The sequence below is a fragment of the Ictalurus furcatus genome, chromosome 25 (assembly GCF_023375685.1).
Source record: "Ictalurus furcatus strain D&B chromosome 25, Billie_1.0, whole genome shotgun sequence".
Classification (NCBI taxonomy): domain Eukaryota; kingdom Metazoa; phylum Chordata; class Actinopteri; order Siluriformes; family Ictaluridae; genus Ictalurus; species Ictalurus furcatus.
This window is the reverse complement of record NC_071279.1, coordinates 16,590,614-16,609,669: the sequence shown is the minus strand read 5'-3', so window position 1 is coordinate 16,609,669 and position 19,056 is coordinate 16,590,614. Positions and strand designations below refer to the sequence as shown.

The 19,056-nt window shown below is 39.7% G+C and overlaps 1 protein-coding gene across 1 annotated transcript; it reads left to right on the top strand.

Moving 5' to 3' along the window:
* The first annotated feature begins 4,927 nt into the window (after positions 1-4,927).
* Positions 4,928-10,780, top strand: LOC128601560 (putative protein tag-278). Its single transcript, XM_053614858.1, has 11 exons — positions 4,928-5,168; positions 5,520-5,590; positions 5,782-5,907; positions 7,835-7,984; positions 8,222-8,359; positions 8,519-8,689; positions 8,893-8,955; positions 9,118-9,288; positions 9,500-9,562; positions 9,709-9,863; positions 10,155-10,780. The coding sequence occupies exons 1-10, from the start codon at positions 5,045-5,047 to the stop codon at positions 9,838-9,840; spliced, it is 1,209 nt and encodes a 402-aa protein (XP_053470833.1). The 5' UTR covers positions 4,928-5,044; the 3' UTR covers positions 9,841-9,863; positions 10,155-10,780.
* The last annotated feature ends 8,276 nt before the right edge of the window (positions 10,781-19,056 follow it).

The following is a 19,056-nucleotide window of genomic DNA, read 5'->3' as shown; positions in this document are numbered from 1 at the left end:
AGAAGGTGCTGATTCATTTTCTATGTCAGCAGACCTGGATTTTTGCTTTCCGTGAGCTGTAAGCCGTAATCAAGATTAAAACCAAAAAAAAGGCTTGAAATAGTTCACTTTATGTGTGATGAGTCTAGGATATATGAAAGTTCCACTTTTTGAATTGAATCACAGGGAAAAAAATGAACTTTTCCAGCGTATTCTAATTTTCTGACATGCACCAGTATGTTAAACGAGTCTCCCAAACGAACCCGGATGGTCTACAATTCCCGGTAGATTTTCAAAGTGTGGGCCCGTGGACACTGTTTCAGCTAACATTACCCACAACTCCTTGCTCCAGGGAGGAGGCGGAGGTGGAGGAGGAGGAGTTTATCCTTCGCCGAATTCAACCTGCAAACTTGGACGTGTTTTAGAGAGGTGTAAATGAAATGTGGGAAAATAAATCAAGGGAATGGTAAATTAAACGAGATGGTATAAACGATATAAGGAATAACGAACGAAGAAAAGCTGAAATGCGGCGAGGAGGTTGTCTACCGTGACGACGTTCTCGTCCGTTACATGACGTGTCAGTATGTCCCGGTACTTGCGTACTCTCTTACTACACTTTGGGCACAAAAAGTGTACATACTTTTAGTGCATAGTATAAGTAGGCGGATTGGGACGCAGCGTTACTGTACATAGCGGATGCTCCACATAAACACATTGTTTTTTTTAAAACAACAACAACGTGTGGTGAAGTTTTCTGTAAAGAACTTTTTTTGCTGTTTATTTAACATTTATGGAAGGAGTCTCCAGTGTCAGCGCTTTGTAACAGTCAGAGGTAAAGCTGTAACTTTCAGTTTTCTGATACAGGAAAGTCTTCATAAAAATCTGTCATCGTCGGCAAACCGCTGTGGTAGAAGTGAAATAAAACACTTCAGGATGCACCGTTAGTGCGAAATGATCAGCTTCGCTTCATCACACCATCCTGTTGTTGATTATTTTCCTAGAACAGCACACCTCCGAGTGTTTTATTCCTTACACGTAGTATTTACCGTGTCTTCGGCCCTTTAGCAGACATTCTGTTTGCAGTGAGTAAAATGAGTCTCTCTCGGATTTCGTGTTTGGTTTGTTCTGCTCTATAAAGTCATCTTTAGATCAATTTTTGAATCAGCTAGTCTTTTATTAAATCCTTGATTTTCCTCATAGTTTAAAATCACGTGTGTTGGATAGAGAGTGAGTGTGTGTTGGTGCTTAAGCTGCTTAGAAAATTGATCGGCTCTCTGCTTTGTGGATCGTCGTTGGCGGAAAACGGAGCATTTATTTTGCTGTCGGCTTTTCGGTGTTCTCTGGCTGAACACGAGCAGAACGACACGAGCCGAGGCCCAATGCGCTGGCGCTGTTTATAAAGCGCTCGCAGCTGCTTTGGAGAGCTCAGTGAGGAGAATGCTTTTCACTGCTCTTGGACTTGTGGTTTTTTGTTGCTGTTGTTTTTGTTTTTCTTACTCACTGATGCCTTAATTCATTGCACGCTAACAGGATATTATTTAATCGAAGCCAGACTTGATTATTTACGAGCCAACAACTCGGCGATGCCAATTCTTTCAGTGTTCTAAAAAAATTCTCACTGACTTCTCTTGATTGCAGCAGAGATTTATTTTAATGAACATAATCCCACTACTCAGAGAGAGAGAGAGAGAGAGAGAGAGAGAGAGAGAGAGAGAGAGAGAGAGAGAGAGAGAGAGAGAGAGAGAGAGAGAGAGAGAGAGAGAGAGAGAGAGAGAGAGAGAGAGAGAGAGAGAGAGAGAGAGAGAGAGAGAGAGAGAGAGTGTTGTAACCCAGAGTAAGTAAAATAAATAAGTCCTGAGTGAAATACATAAGGGCGCACAGTGGCTTAGTGGTTGGCACGTTCGCCTCACACCTCCAGGGTCGGGGGTTCGATTCCCACCATGGCCCTGTGTGTGTGTGGAGTTTGCATGTTCTCCCTGTGCTGTGGGGGTTTCCTCCCCCAGTCCAAAGACATGCATGGTAGGCTGATGTCTAAAGTGTCTGTAGTGTATGAATGGGTGTGTGAGTGTGTATGTGATTGTGCCCTGCGATGGATTGGCACCCTGTCCCTGTCTACCCCGCCTTGTGCCCCATGTTCCCTGGCACAGGCTCCAGGTTCCCCTGTGACCCTGGTATAGAAGATGGGTGGATGAAATACATAGACAATAAGTAAAATAAATGAATAAGTCCTAAGTGAAATAAATATGCAATGAATGTTTGTGTACAAGTGATTATACATTTTATGTGATAACTATATAAAAGCGCATTATGCTGAAGAGATCGCTTGTGAACTAAAAGGGAGTTTTTTGTAAACCTTGATATCATCCAATAAGAGGGCATATTGTTATTGGGACATTAGCCTGTAAGGTCGAGTGTTACTACATCCCAGCCTATAGAATGGTTAGGCCCATTGCACTGGTGAGTTTATGTTCCGCTAGCCTATATGCTAATGGCTAATGTCCGCCATTTTATGCCCATTGACCTCAGTGTAAACAGCGCTAGCAACCGTGCTGTAAGCTAAATGTAAGCTAACGGCTAAAGTGTAATATCCCTGTTAACATGCTAGAAATGTATGTAATGGTAAAACGGAATATTTCATGGTATTCTGGACTGCTACTGCTGGTGAGTGGAGTAGCTCTGTTGAGTTATATGTTTTGTAACGGTGTTTTACGTCGATATTAAGTGTATTTTGAATGTGTTTATTGAGTTTACTGATACAAGCCTTAGCCTATGACAGCAATGTCAATAGTGTTAGCTGTGAGGTCATTTTATGTTGACCTATTCCATATAGGTCAGGTTTTATTGTTGGATTCAGATGTTGAGTGATCGCGGTTAACCGGCGGTGGAGATCGTTGGAGAAACTGTTCCAGTACTGGATGGCGAGCCAACATCACTTGATATAGAGCGCAGTTGTAGCTAGGAGGAACCTACAGACACTGAGCCAGAGAGCCTTGATCTATTTCCCCTTGGCCCAAGGGGTCAGTAGAACTGTGTGCACACGACACTTGCTTTCCCTGGAGGACACCGACCTTGCATTAATCCAATATCGGTGCAATCGATGGACTGTGAACTTTTATTTTAACAGACCCGGGTCTGGTCTAATTTGAGTGCACTCACAACTGTACTGAGCTTTTATTATTTTGATACTTTTCTTCTTTCGTATATTTGGGATCCCACTTTTCCATCGTATTACTTTGCCATCGCACTTATTCTTATTGTGCGTTGCATTTAATATATGCAGTTAAACTAATCTCTGTGCCTTGTGGTATTATTTCACTGTCATAATCCAACTTTTGGCTTCGTCCCAGAGAGACGAAGAGAGAGAGACAGAGGCAGAGAGAGACGGACACAAAACAAATCGGAGTCCGAGAGAGACAGAGAAACAAAGAAAGAAGAGAGAGAGAGAGAGAGACAGACACAAAACAAATTAGAGTCCAAGGGAGACAGAGACAGAAAGAAGAAGACAGACCATAACAAAAAGTAGGGGAGAGAGACAAAAAAGGAGAGTGCGTGTGAGAGAGAGAGACAGACAGATAAAAATAATTAGCGGTAGAGACTGATAGAAAGAAGGTGAGCGAGAGAGATACACACAATGAGTTAGAGTTCTCGAGAGAGAGAGAGAGAGAGAGAGAGAGAGAAAATTAGAGCAGGAGAGAAAGACAGAAAGAAGGCGAGAGACAGAGAGAACATGCGTAAATGGTTTGATGCTGAACAGAAAATGCTCAGGAGGAAAAAAAGACGTGATAGGGGGCGATATTGTAAGTCAACATAATTTCCATATTGTGTAGTTTTATCGCCTATCATATTGAATTGGGGGCTGAAATCAATACGTTTTGCTAAATTATTTACAAATAAGTATCATTGCAAGTGCATAAGTATTCACCCCCTATCACTGCAAAACACTGAAATTAGTTCAGGAGCCGTCAGAAATCACATAAACACAGAACGTCTGAAAAACAGCTTTCTCTCTCAAAGCTGTGGCTTCCATCAATCCCCATCAATCCCCTCCCTGTACAAGAGTTAAAGGACCCCCCCTTTGACCAAATGAAGGTGATTCAAATGTACACCACACAGCTTTCTTAGTATTCGTTCAATGTATGTATATGTATGTATGTATGTGTGTGTATATATAATGTGTATATATATGTATATATATGTGTATGGATATATATATAATGTGTATATATATGTGTGTATATATATATATATATATATATATATATATATATATATATATATATATATATATGTGTATGTATATACAGTTATGACAGATATACCACAGAGATCTTATTCTAACAGGGAGCACGGTAGCTTAGTAAATGTGCAACTGAAAGGATAAATGGACAAATTTATTTTAAAATTTGTCAAAAACCTGAGAAAATAATATTAAATGAATCAACTGTCACGTAAACGCCATCACAGACGATACCATCTCCAATTCATTCAGCACTGAAATTCATTTTGTTTTCTATCTGAGATGAATTCAAGTGAATGTAAAAGTTTACGTGGGATAAAAAAAAACAACATTTCATTGTAGCTTCATGCAGCTTGTGAGCACTTTGTGTATGAATATTATAAAAAGGAAGTGTAACCCAAAAGCTTAGAAATGTATTTGTGTGCACATTATAGTTGTTATTTATTTACAATAAAATATATTTCCATTCAAGCAAAACAGTTGATTTACGCCCAAAGCGTACAGGCTCCTAAACTGAGCGGAAGAAAATGCCAAACACGGCCCTAAACTGCTCAGGGATTCGCTTTATTCATTCGCATAACACTCATTCATTTAGGACAATATACCGTATAGAATAATAGAATTATTTATATATATATATATATAATTATCGCTGAAAGAATTTTTCAACGGACTTCTAGATTGTTGCTAAGCAACATTCCATAATCCATGAGGTCACAGAGTAGCACCTGTACTGAAGAGAGAGAAAAGAATATGGAGCTTTCAGAGTTTCACTGAACTTTGTGCGATTAAGACGTTTGTTGTAGTTGCTCTTATCAAGAAAAGAAAATGAGTAAGGTTTTGAGTGCGCTTGATGCTGATGTAGTGGACCTCCCACCGCGTCCCCTGACGTTCACGGACGGACAAGGCGATGGAAAGAAAACAACATCGGACCCCGAGGTCCCAACTGAAGGTACAACTATTTCTCAGTCGTGCTGCTGTAACCATGAAGTGCTCACTTTACTTCTGTCCTTTCAAAGAAATGAATTTAGTAGATTTGTTCAGGCCTTCATAAGCTAACAGGCGTGTTTTGGCTTCGTGAATGTGTAATAAAATCTGCTCGCTCGTTCTTAGCCTTAGCCCACGTTAGACATGTACATACTGAACATCAGTGAAGTGTATTTATGTGTGAAAGTGGGAATACTTGTGCTGTAGAGCTTCACCAGGATCAGACGTGGAAAATCCTGCTGGTCTGGAATTCAAAACATAAATAACAGATGATGATGATGATGATGTCTGATGGATTTTTATTATTTTTATTTAGACCCAGTGTGTGACTGGGCCACGGAACCGGCTCTGCTCCAACCCACAGAGGTTCCTCAGGACCAGGTCACGGTAAGCGTCTTCTGCTCCTATCTTTAGTTGTGTGGAAAATCCACAAATCCAGTTCTCCATCATATGCACGTGTTAAATATCTGGATTAAAGTGTTATGGAGGAGGAAATAAAATGATGTTTGGACTGAATGCCAGTACTCAGGAGCGCTACAAACACCTCAAGCCAACGATATTTGCGCTGTGAATTTCAGGACGTTGTGACTCAGGCTGAGGAGAAGATTCAGAAGCTTGTGGTGTCCAATACTCAGCTCGAGGACAGAGTTAGGGAGCTGGAGGAACTGCTCTGTGAGGCACGCAGAGATGACATGAAAAGCAAGGTACGTGAGATACGCCTTTGATTAAAAAGTACTTTTCAAAATAATATATGATGGGAATGATGGAGAATAGGAAATATCTGCACACTGGAGTCTGATGCAGTGATGCTGGCGAGAGTCGATTAGATTAGATTAGATTAGATTAGATGGGAGGCTAAAATCCTCATCTCTATCACAAGCTCAGCAATGCAACTATTTGGGATAATAGTTATGTAATGTATTATATCACGAGGTTTGTTATTTATGATCAGGTATATTGTTATTGTTGTCATTATGGTATAATAGGAATGATGTAGGGCCAATTTGCAGATGTGATCATTAAGTACTCGATTTTTAATCTCTTTTGCCCCATGGCTGTATTTTAGGTTAGAGAGAGAGACTTATTTATTTATTTATTTATTTATTATTATTTTTATAATCCTTTATTTGACAAAAGTCGCATTATACACAGTAAAATTAGGGTGGCTCAATAAATAAATGTTAAATAAATATTTAAAGGCGCATTAAAAAAAAAAAGGCATTAATAAATAGTTTTTTTCCACACATAACACAGAACAGTTTTCTATCAGTCTAATGTTGGTGCAAAACACAGTTCTCCCTCCACTACAGAGAACACAGCCTCCTCACAACACCACCCTGCCTTGAACATCTCTACGTCCCCCATACTCCTGTAAAAGTTCAAATCAATCAGAATTCTTGCCTTGATCAGGTCTGGAGAGAACTCTTATGGCATTGCAGTCTTGTGTTTTGTCTCACTTTGCTTTTCCTGCTCGGGTAGATCGCCATTTTGGCCTGGCGTAAGATCAAATGAATCAGCGGACACTTGAATCTGTTTCTTCTGACATACTTGAAACCAAAGATGAAAAACTGAAAAGTAAAATCCACATAGAATGACCTCAAGTTGTTTTTAAAAAAAAAAAAAAAAAAAAACACAAACAATGACTGCAACCTGGAGCAATGTATAAAAGCATGAAAAACAGTCTCTCTGTGAACAAAATGGACATTCCTGTGTGACCTCAGTGTTTAAAATGGAGATAAAAGAATTCGCAGATACAATTCAGTGTAAAATCCTCCATTGGAGTCAAGTCAGCGACTTTTTTTGCTTAACGCTGGTTTGTATAGTGCCCTCCACTCTGGTTTAATATCATCTTTAAAACCCAGTACACTTCGCCATGGGGTGTCCACTCTCCCATTTTATATCCGAAATGCTCCGCTGTGTGTAAGGGGAAGGGGAAACTGGTGCAAGCTGCTTAAAAGGTTTAGTTTAATTTAAGTTTATTGTCATTATATGCTGTATCTGCGCGCTTGCAGTGTAAATTCTGTCGTTTATTATAACGGAAGTGATGTGTTAGTAACGAGCCCGCGTTGCTGATCACACGTGGTGTAGACGCACGATAGGAGCGCGAGTAAGATCTGTAATGTCTAATTAAAACATTATGATCAAAAGTAAACACAAGGAAAATAATGTCTAAAGGCAGCGAGTAACAGAAACTGCAGTGAAAGGGAGTTTTTATTATTCTTTTAGGACTGTAGTTTAATTCTGTGCTTTTTGTGCATCCATAAAAAGTAATGCATAAATACTATCAAATAAATGTTATATATATATATATATATATATATATATATATATATATATATATATATATATATATATATATATATATATATTATATAATATATATTTATATTGTATATAAGTATTTACATGAAAAAAGTTGGCAAAATGCCAACCACTCTCACACGCTCAACACGCCACAATCGCTCCTCTATCATGCATGCTCAGAGAGAGAGTGAGTGAGTGAGTGAGAGAGTGAGAGAGTGTACAGTCACATTTTGGGAAAATTTCTTTTTTGCCTCCAAACTATAAAAGTGTCTGAAAGTGTGTGTAGAAATAAATAAAGCCAATAAGGTTTAATTGTATTTTTTTTAGGTCTCCCTGACTAAGGCTGAGGAGTCCATTGCTCAGTGGAAGGTGGAGAAGGCCAACCTGACCAACCAGGTGAAGACACAGCAAGGAAAAGTGCAGTACATGGAGAACCTCCTCTGTAAGGCTCACAGGTGGTCTGTTGATCGAATCAATGTAAGTGAGAAAAGTCTTGCATGAAGCAGCTCCTTTACAAATACACACACACACACACACACACACACACACACAAAATATACAATAGCAGTCATAGTTTCAGGAAAAGGAAAAGATACATTTTGTCCTTTCCCCCAATACATTTTAGACTATTCTCATGAGTTGGTTTCTAAAAGTGTCTGAAAGTGTAGAGGAAGTAAATAAAGCCAATAAACCTTATTTGTTGTACTTTTTCAGGTCGTTCTGGCTGAAGATGAGGAGAAACCCCAGAAGGCTGTAGAGTCCATCGCTCAGTTTGAGATGGAGAAGTCTGAGTTTCAGATGAAGAACGAGGAGATGAAGAAGTGTCTGATACAGACAGTGGAGTCACTGAAGGTAAACTTTCCTTCTCATGAAACTGCGACAGCTATTGTGAACTCTGTGTGTGTGTGTGTGTGTGTGTGTGTGCGCTTGTTTACTCACATTTTTTTAAAGTGTCAAAGTGTGTAGAGGAAGTAAATAATCCAATAAACCTTATTTGTTGTCCTTTTTCAGGTCTCTCTGGCTGAAGCTGAGGAGAAACACCAGAAGGCTATGGAGACCATCGCTCAGCTTGAGGTGGAGAAGTCTGACCTGAAAGACCAGGTGGAGCCACTGGAAGTGGCACTGAAGGACGTGGAGAACCTGCTATCCGAGAATTACAGCTGGGCGGCTGAGCTAATCAATGTAAGTGAGAAAAGTCTTGCATTAAGCAGCTCCTTTAGAAATACGAGGACTTTTTCATGTTTCTGCTGCACGATGAGTTTCATTTAATTAAAATTAAATTTTCATGTTGCTAGATTTTTATTAATTAACAGAAATGGCCCATTGCAGATGTGAAGGTTAAGCACTCGAGTTCGAACATCTTTTGCCCCATGTGTGTGTTTTAGAAGCATCAGATGAACAACGATGAGGTGAAGAAGAGACTGATACAGACAGAGGAGTCACTGAAGGTAAACTTTCCTTCTCATGAAACTACGACAGCTATTGTGAATGTGTGTGTGTGTGTGTGTGTGTGTGTGTGTGTGCTTGTTTACTCACATTTTTTAAAAGTGTCTGAAAGTGTGTGTAGAAGTAAATAAAGCCAGTAAGCTTTAACTGTTGTACTTTTTCAGGTCTCCCTGACTAAAGCTGAGGAGAAACACCAGAAGGCTGAGGAGACCATCGCTCAGCTGGAGGTGGAGAAATCTGAACTGAAAGACCAGGTGGAGACACTGCGAGAGACAGTGCAGGACGTGGAGAACCTGCTGACTAAGGCTCGCAGCTGGGCTGCTGCTCTAATGATTGTAAGCGAGAATAGTCTTGCATCAAGCAGCTCCTTTAGAAATACGAGGACTTTTTCATGTTTCTACTGCACGATGAGTTTCATTTAACCAAAATTAAAATAGAATTTTCATGTTCCTAGATTTTTTTATTAATTTACAGAAATGGCCCATTACAGATGTGAAGGTTAAGCACTCGAGTTTGAACATCTTTTGCCCCATGTGTGTGTTCTAGGAGCATCAGATAAAGAAGCATGAGATGAAGAAGAGTCTGATAAGCACAGAGGAGTCACTGAAGGTAAACTTTCCTTCTCATGAAACCTCGACTGGTATTGTGAACTGTGTGTGTGTGCGCTTGTTAACTCACATTTTTTTAAAAAACTGTCTGAAAGTGTATGTAGAAGTAAATAAAGCTAATAAGCTTTATTTGTTGTACTTTTTCAGGTCTCCCTAACTGAAGCTGAGGAGGAACACCAGAAGGCTGAGGAGACCATCGCTCAGCTTGAGGTGGAGAAGTCTGACCTGAAAGACCAGGTGGAGACACTGCGAGGAACAGTGCAGGACTGTGATGAGTGACTCACTGCGATGAGCTAAGAGACGTAAGCAAGAAAAAAAATCCTTGCATTTAGCAGCTCCTTTAGAAATAATATGAGGACTTATCATGTTTATGCTGAATGATGAGGTTCATTTAACCGAAATTAAAAAATGTATTTATAGATTTGTTTGTTTTTTTTTTGTTTGTTTTTTTACTGAATGGAAGAGATCCATTGCAGATGTAAACATTAAGCACTCTGCATTGAATTTTTTTTTTTTCAATCGCATGTGTGTTTTCATAAATTAAATCTTTTTTAAATTTAATTTAATTTTATTTATTTATTTATTTTTTACAGAAACAGGCATACTCTTGGATCCCAGGAGACAAGTGCTTGAGACAGAAGGCAGTTGAACAGAAATGGATCCCCAGCAGAATCAACATGATGGGGTATGAGGGGTGAAAATAAGAAAGTAACATAATTTAATGTGAAGTAAAAAGTCAAGCTGGTCTTATATAGGTGATAAACACTGCCCCCTGGGTTTCCTACCCAGTGCTGGTCTTATATAGGTGATAAACACTGCCCCCTGGGTTTCCTACCCAGTGCTGGTCTTATATAGGTGATAAACACTGCCCCCTGGGTTTCCTACCCAGTGCTGGTCTTACATAGGTGATAAACACTGCCCCATTACTTTTGGCATGTGTGTTTTGTTAACAAAGTCAATATTACTGACAAACCAGGAAGCATGCACTCAGGCTTTGAGCTCGTGCTTCGGGTTACGTCACCACGCCACGCCGTTTTTCTTTCCAGCTTGATTTTAACTTCACATCTTTTCACCCTTCATACCTCATAAGCTTCATGGATAAATACAAACAAGAAATCAAACACAAAGACAGAAAGAACTCTTAAGTGTATTTAAGGAAAATGAAATGTATTTGTTATAAAGAAATACTAAATAACTAAATAAATGTGTGTCTCTGGAACAGTTCATTTCATCTCTCTCCATGGAGAGGAATTATTTTCTTTCTTCACTACTTGCTCTTCCATGAGTACTTTTTAATCACTCCTTGCTGCATTAAGCAATGACTTATCCTTCAAAATGACTGAAAGTCGGCACAGGGCAGGTCGAAGTCGAGTGAGATCAGGAGCTCATTCCTCATGAGCTCCACAGAGCACTGGTTATGGACATCGCTCCATTAATTTGCCATCCTGGAGAAGATGCTCTCCACATACCCTGCTGAGGCCAGTACACTCAGGTTGTAGAAGATGATTGACCGCATATTTGGGAATTACAGCCCTCCACCCATCCACTTTGCAGCCACATATTTGCCCTTCCATTGACGAGACCTATATGAACTTAAGTAATTAGTAGAAAAACGTATCATTAACTGTTTGATGACACGGACAGATTATTATTGCTGGACAAAACACGCCTACCATTACATAACCCATATGAGTGCTCTATTTAGCCAAAAGTGCCAGTTTTGCTAAACCAATGGACCATTTTCACACATCCGGGTAAGCAAAAGCAGTGCAGTCACAGAAAAATGAAGCAGCAGCAGCAACCAACATATAACTAAAAAAAACGTTTTAGTAAATGTATTTTATTCAGCTTAATGCGTTACAATGTGTATTTAAACTTGCCATTTTTTTAATGTAAAGAATTATATTTAAAAAAAAACCCCAAAAACGTTTAGTCTGTATACTCAGAAATACTGTCAATTTTTGCTTTTGATACTTATTTTTTGTTTTTTAAATGATCATTGCTTTATTTGCTTTCGTTGTGTAGGAGCTCTCGGACGCTCGTTTTCTGCTTCCGCTTCTGTTAACTCTAAGTGTGTAAAAGCCACGCTCCTAATATTTATGTGCTGCTAGATTAACCGTCTTTCCTGTCGAGCGGCTGTTTAACCGCAGGACTGAACCAAAGAGATGGCAGGGTGGTACGAGATGTGATCGGCCAAAATCATTCATGACTAATGCGCAAAGTGAACCGTCGAGTGTGGTTCATTGTTTCTTTATTTCCTGTAATTGAAAAAGACATTTGTATTTATTGCTTTCCCATCGACAATCAGTGACAGAACAATCATCACTAGGCAAATACAATACTTTTCCGACCTTTAGCCTGCGCTCCTGCAATTCAGTTTCAAGCCTGGCCTTTTTTATGTTCAGCTTTTCTTTTCTTTTCTTTTTTTTTTTTTAAACTCCGTTTGATCTAATCGGGGCAGTACAATTAAGATTGTACACACCATATGCAGTAAAATAAAATAAGCATGTATAATACACGAACGAAACATTGACAGTAAAGTCAATAAAGACAATGCATTTTTCAAATGGTGGCAGTGTTTATGGTCATCTTGGGTGTTAAAGGATATATCTCTGGAAACTTAAAAAATATTTAGTCATTAGTATATGTTATACCTACATTTTACCAAGCCTCTCATATCACGATAGGCAGCTGACTCTGATGAACTGCTCCCTGGAATCCCATCGACCGTGGGTCACCCTTGATTAAGGGACAGTTCCGGCTCCTCATCCGGAGCCAGGGAAGGTGGTGATGGTCTCCTGCTCATTTTACCGGCCTCAGCCTTCTTCCTGTTAGCTATATAGAACCTAGAAAAAAGTTATTATAGAAGGTAGGGACAAGTAATCAGATTACAGTTTAGGAAATGTATGAAAGATTACCTTTTTGGAGAATTTTTCTGTGGTTCATTTTCTTTTCATTTCAGTTCTTTGGATCCAGAAGGATTACACCTGATAAACTATGAAGCCTAAATGTTATTAGCCAATGTACTATGTACAATGTTAAGAAACTGATGGAGGGCTAAAAGTACAGACTTATCTATTAAATGTTACACTATATATATATGTATATATATAAGTATATGTATATTCCTGCAAGCAGCACCAAGCCCTCGGTCAGCTATCAGAAGCTTCTGGAAGGGAAACCTGAGACGAAGTGCAGACAGAAAGCGAGAGGAACACATTTCAGTCGCTGAGCTAAGTGGAAAATTCATATCATTTCTTATCAGATTGCATGTGGAAAATTGAAACCGTTCATCATGTCGGTGCAGCATGAAGCCTACTGACAGAAAGTTTGTACACCCTCATCATCCCTCAACCTGACACCCTATAAAGAGGTAAGCCGAGCCCTGGTGTTAATCCTCTGTGTATATGATGCGCACTTTACAAAGCAGAATGTACAGAGTGTATACCGTGTGATATATCGATTAACTCCAGCTCAATGCTTATTGAGCTGTTTGAGTCAGGACAGGCTTCCATTCACACACACGTAAATAAACATAAAGACTCGCTTAGTTCAGTTTTATCGATTTGAGGGTCTATTTATACCACATGCTCCATGAGGTCTTCTTTTTTTTTTTTTGTCTCAGCAGTGCAGCTACACCTCACTAACACCACCTTCTTGGATTAGGCGATTAATGGCACCCTGATGCATCGTCACCTCTCGCAAAGCCTGGTGCTCGGTGAATGATAGTGTTTCACTCAGCCGCACAATTATCAGTAAAGGCTGGATTTTGCCTTATATCCGGTGTTACTCAGATGATTACGGGTTCCCTTCTGAGTCTGGTTCCTCTCAAGGTTTCTTCCTCGTATCATCTCAGGGAGTTTTTCCTCACCACCGTCTCCACCGGCTCGCTCAACAGGGATAAATCCACACACTTAAAATCTCTATCCTGTGTTTGTATGTTTCTGTAAAGCTGCCTTGAAACCATTCTTAAAAGCCCTATACAAATCAAATCGAATTGAATAATATTAATGATATTTAAAATTAAAGTGTTAAACTTTATTTCGTAAATACAATTGCCTCAGACCGCTGGGGTTGGGGGGTCGAATCCCGCCTGTGTGCGCACTGAGTTTGCATGTTCTCCCTGTGCTTCGGGTGTTTCCTTCCGGGTACTCCGGTTTCCTCCTCCAGTCCGAAGACATGCGTCCAGGGTGTCCCCCTGCTTGTGCCCCGAGCTCTCTGGGATACGCTACAGGCTATCCCGTGACCCTGTGTAGGAAAAGCGGTACAGAATATGGATGGATGGATTAAACTGAATTTTTCGCTATTGATCTGCGTGTAGTAATCCCTGATGAAGTGAAAACAAGTGTTTCGAAATGTCTGTAAAATCTCTCCTTTAGTAGTATTCAGTCCCTTGACTAAGGTACTCCAAACTGCACCCACATATTAGATTAGTAACCTACTAGAACATGCACACATGCTGCCCTTTCTTTCTTTCCTTTTTAAATAAACATATACGGCACGTACAAATGAAACTAGAAGGTACTAGAACATGCATCCACACACGCTCACTCTTTTTTTCATGAATTTACGTTCAGATTGGATGAAAGCATGCATTCACAACCATGCATGCTTCAGGACAGAGATCAATACACAAGAGTTTAATCACATGTGGGGGAAGTGTTGGTATACACACCAGCACTGATTTATATGTGTGTGTGTGTGTGTGTGTGTGTGTGTGTGTGTGTGTGTGTGCAATGCTATTGTTAGGCACACTGCTCACAGAAACGTATCAGAGCTCCCTATCTGTACATTACAGTAGCATTAAAGGAGCACACAAATGACAGAATACACAAAAGATGATCTTGTACCATTTGGTCCCCAACAAGATATAAAAACATGACCCCCAAACCCCCCACCCCAACACACACACACACACACACACACTTCTATTTTCTGTCTGTTTCTGTTTCTGTCTATCCACAATCAAATTGTGTGTGGGTGTGAGTCAGTGTAAAGCTTAACACATGTGCACACAGATATATACTGTAGCTTGTGCGTGTACAGGTTCCTCATGTTTCGACTGAGAGCACGAGCACTGCGCGGGTCAAAACGCTGATGCATCAGTGTTTCCATGGCAACGGAGAGGCGGTAGGCATCTCGGCTCTGTGGAAACGACCTTTGTAACCTACACATGACCTTCAGTTTAAGCTCCAGCCAGAAAGTGCTGCAACAACACACACACACACACACACACACACACACACACACACACATATACACATATATACATACGCACAGGCCTGTTTTTATTAGTGAGGCAACAACAGCATTGAACAAAACCCTTATCTTTAATAAAAATCAATATCTCCATGCACACAGTGCGTTTCATTTCACTTCAATCCTACAGCAGTGTTCAGTTTTCCCTCGCAGATATTATTATTATTATTATTATTATTACAGGTTTGATGTAATTTTTCAAAACTCTAGACACAAAACTCACAACCGATGATTAAAACGCACACTGTTCAAAACTCTAATACTCTAATGTAATATTTCATCATCGTCCTGTACCACTTTTCCAAACAATAGGTGCGTCCCAATCCGCGTACTTATGCACTATTCTATGCCGTTTTGTAGTATAAATAGTGCGAGTAGTGTGCTCACACTGAAAATTCCAAACAGAAAAAGTATGATGCACTTAATAGACCGAAAAAAAAACCGACGTGTGGAATGTTGGACACTTCATGCTCTCGACTGTAGCATGGTTAATTACGTAGCGGAGGGGGAGGGGCTATACAGACTCTGATGTTGAATGAAAAAACAACCCTATAAAATTCATGCACTACACGGTTGAGTACATAGTACATAAGTACATAGTGTATAAGTGCATATTGTATAGTGCGTCATTTGGGACACAACTCATGTTTTCAGATTTGATATTACAGAGAGGCAGAATTCTGACTGACAAACAAAAGAGGGCTGTGGGCTGTGGCTGTGGTTTGGGCCAGAAATGATATTCGCCTTACAGACATCTCGGACAATGACGACGTTCAACAATGTGTTAGCCGAGTGTTTTTGACGACGAGGCCAAGACGAGGAGGAGATGTGGGAATACGTTGGCCAGCAGGCAACTATCCTGGTTGTCCAACCCGGACAACGTGGGGCCATCATCACCATGTGTGGGGCTATATTGGTAGATACGGTGTTGGGACGCAGATCTAGTCTTGGATCATATAATGCAGATCTGCTTGCAACCTTCCTTGATGAGCTAAATCAGGTCTGTAGAGCTGATGGCGTGACCTGGCGTAATGTCATTGTGTGGGTTAATGTCAGGGTCCACCATGCTCAAATGGTGCAAGCATGGTTTGCAGGCCCATGCACAGTTTACCACCATGTACTTACCCCAATACTCTCCTTTCCTTAACCGGATTGAGGAATTTATTCCACATGGAGGTGGAAGGTATATGATAAGCACCTTCATGAGCAACTCACCCTTCTCCAGGCCACGGATGACACATGCAGTGACATCACGGCTAGACCAGTGTCAGGCCTGGATTCGCCATGACAGAATATTTTTCCCAAGATGTTTGGCTAATGAAAACATCCATTGTAATGAATCCTTTGTTTTGCTTTTTACAGTAAGCCAGGTGAGGAACACTGCAGTTGACACTTTACCGTGCTGTAGTTTTGTGCTTTTTTTGTAGCGTATTTATTTTTGCTTTGAATCAAAGAAAGCTATGTTGTGATTTGATTGCATTTCATAAATAATTTTCAGATTTTGTTCAATGATTCCACTGTGTCTATAGTATTCTCTCTCATCATCTTTTTACAGTGATGTATTAACGTGTAATACCATAATGAAACATGTATGACATATTTTGGGCTATAATATTTAATGATTGACGAACAACTACACAGTGAAATTATCGGTATCTTGTGTGTGAGTGATCTAAATTAATGTTCCTGTGGTATTTCATGATAAATGAGTTATTTGAACCAATGATTCTAGAAGTGCAAGGTCTTTAAAGATATGAAAGCACAATGCAATGATTTGAACATTGGACAGCTTGTGTTACAAGTGATGACCGTTTTGAGTTTTGTGTCTAGAGTTTTGTCTTGAAACTTATATCAAGGTTCTGAAAATGAAGCCAAAATATTGGCAGTTTTTTTTAGTGTAAATAAAAAACCTGTATTAGTTATTATTAATAGTATTAGTAGTAATAGTAGTAGTAGTGGTAGTAGTGGGGCAGCTGTGGGAGAGCGGGTTGTCCACTAATCGTGGGGGTTGGCGGTTTGATTCCCAATGATGCTCCCAATGGTAAGCTAGCACCTTGCATGGCAGCTCTGCAGCCATTGGTGTGTGTGTGTGTGTGTGTGTGTGTATGTGTGTGTGTGTGTGTGTGTGAATGGTTAAATGAGAAACAGAGTAAAGAGCTTTTTTGTTTGTAGACCCACTAAGGTTAAAAAAGCGCTATAGACCATTTACCATAGTAGTAGTGGTGGTAGTAGTAGTAGTAGTAGTGGTAGTGGTAGTAGTAGTAGTAGTAGTAGTGGTAGTAGTGGTAGTGGTAGTGGTATTAGTGGTATTAGTGGTAGTAGTGGTAGTAGTGGTAGTGGTAGTAGTAGTGGTAGTAGTGGTAGTGGTAGTAGTATTAGTAGTAGTAGTGGTATTAGTGGTAGTAGTGGTAGTAGTAGTAGTAGTGGTAGTGGTAGTAGTAGTGGTAGTAGTGGTAGTGGTAGTAGTAGTAGTAGTAGTAGTGGTATTAGTGGTGTTAGTGGTGGTAGTAGTAGTAGTAGTAGTAGTGGTATTAGTGGTGGTAGTGGCAGTAGTAATAGTGGTAGTGGTAGTAGTAGTAGTAGTGGCAGCAGTAGTGGTAGTGGTTGTAGTGAAGTGGTGGTGGTAGTAGTAGTAGTGGTATTAGTGGTAGTAGTAGTAGTAGTGGTAGTAGTAGTGGTAGTGGTAGTAGTAGTAGTAGTGGTATTAGTGGTGTTAGTGGTGGTAGTAGTAGTGGTAGTAGTGGTATTAGTGGTGGTAGTGGCAGTAGTAATAGTGGTAGTGGTAGTAGTAGTAGTAGTGGCAGCAGTAGTGGTAGTGGTTGTAGTGAAGTGGTGGTGGTAGTAGTAGTAGTGGTATTAGTGGTGTTAGTGGTGGTAGTAGTAGTGGTAGTAGTGGTATTAGTGGTGGTAGTGGCAGTAGTAATAGTGGTAGTGGTAGTAGTAGTAGTAGTGGCAGCAGTAGTGGTAGTGGTTGTAGTGAAGTGGTGGTGGTAGTAGTAGTAGTGGTATTAGTGGTAGTAGTAGTAGTAGTGGTAGTAGTAGTGGTAGTGGTAGTAGTAGTAGTAGTGGTATTAGTGGTGTTAGTGGTGGTAGTAGTAGTGGTAGTAGTGGTATTAGTGGTGGTAGTGGCAGTAGTAATAGTGGTAGTGGTAGTAGTAGTAGTAGTGGCAGCAGTAGTGGTAGTGGTTGTAGTGAAGTGGTGGTGGTAGTAGTAGCTGCATTATTATTATTATTATTATTATTATTATTATTATTATTATAAAACATACAATGTTTTATTCTGTAACTATAATAAATATAAGCATTTATTTTAAACAGAATTAGGAAATTAGATATAAATCTATGAAAAACTATACTGTTCCCCAGTGATCGATAATACCTCATTTTTTATGTAGTTTTTTTTATATTTATCTACTCTAAAAATGATGGAGAAAATTGCATGACAGAGAGAAAGTGAGATTGCAATTCCCCTTTGCATTGCGTTTCACTGACATCACTGTGTTACAATAGTGACACACAGAAATGCAATCACTGTCCAATCACAGCGCTGAGCTGTTTTCAGGGGCGTCGGTGCAATCGAAAGAAGGAGAGAAGGTGCTGAAAGTTGAAGGAACGCTCTTTATAGGCTCAATATCTCTTCATTTCTATTCCACTGAACCCTTGATCATCAAGCTTTCCAGAATTATTAGTAAAACACAATAAAGATGTTAATATGTCTAAAAAATATTCACAGTTTATAGCGGAATCTAGGAGTTATGCTGTCAAATTTCTTTACAAATCACTTCTGATAAAAGGTGAGTGGTAAATTCGTTAAAAGGCAACACCCGGCTAAGTGTTTTCCCACTGAAGAAATAATGAAGCTTTTATTTTGTAGCTCGTTCTCCTCATCAAACAAATAAAAAAAAGTAATATGTCTTTGTAGTGGATTTCATGTTCACGGCCCTTCATTCCAACACTAGCTATCTTATTCTATATTTAATCTCAAACTACAAATAGAATAAAATCTTACTACACTATTCAGAAATGAATGAACTGATATAATATAAACCTAAAAAAAAAACCCTCCCACTTAAAAAACAGAACTGCACTAGAAATGAAGCAGCCTCATTAACAGAAGTGTGTCGAGGGCACATGAGATGAAATATTGACATTTGCCCAATGCTAACCTTGACTTGTTTGTCTCCTGCCTCACTAGCGAGCTGCTCAGTTCAGACGTGAGGTTTCTCGGGTCACTGA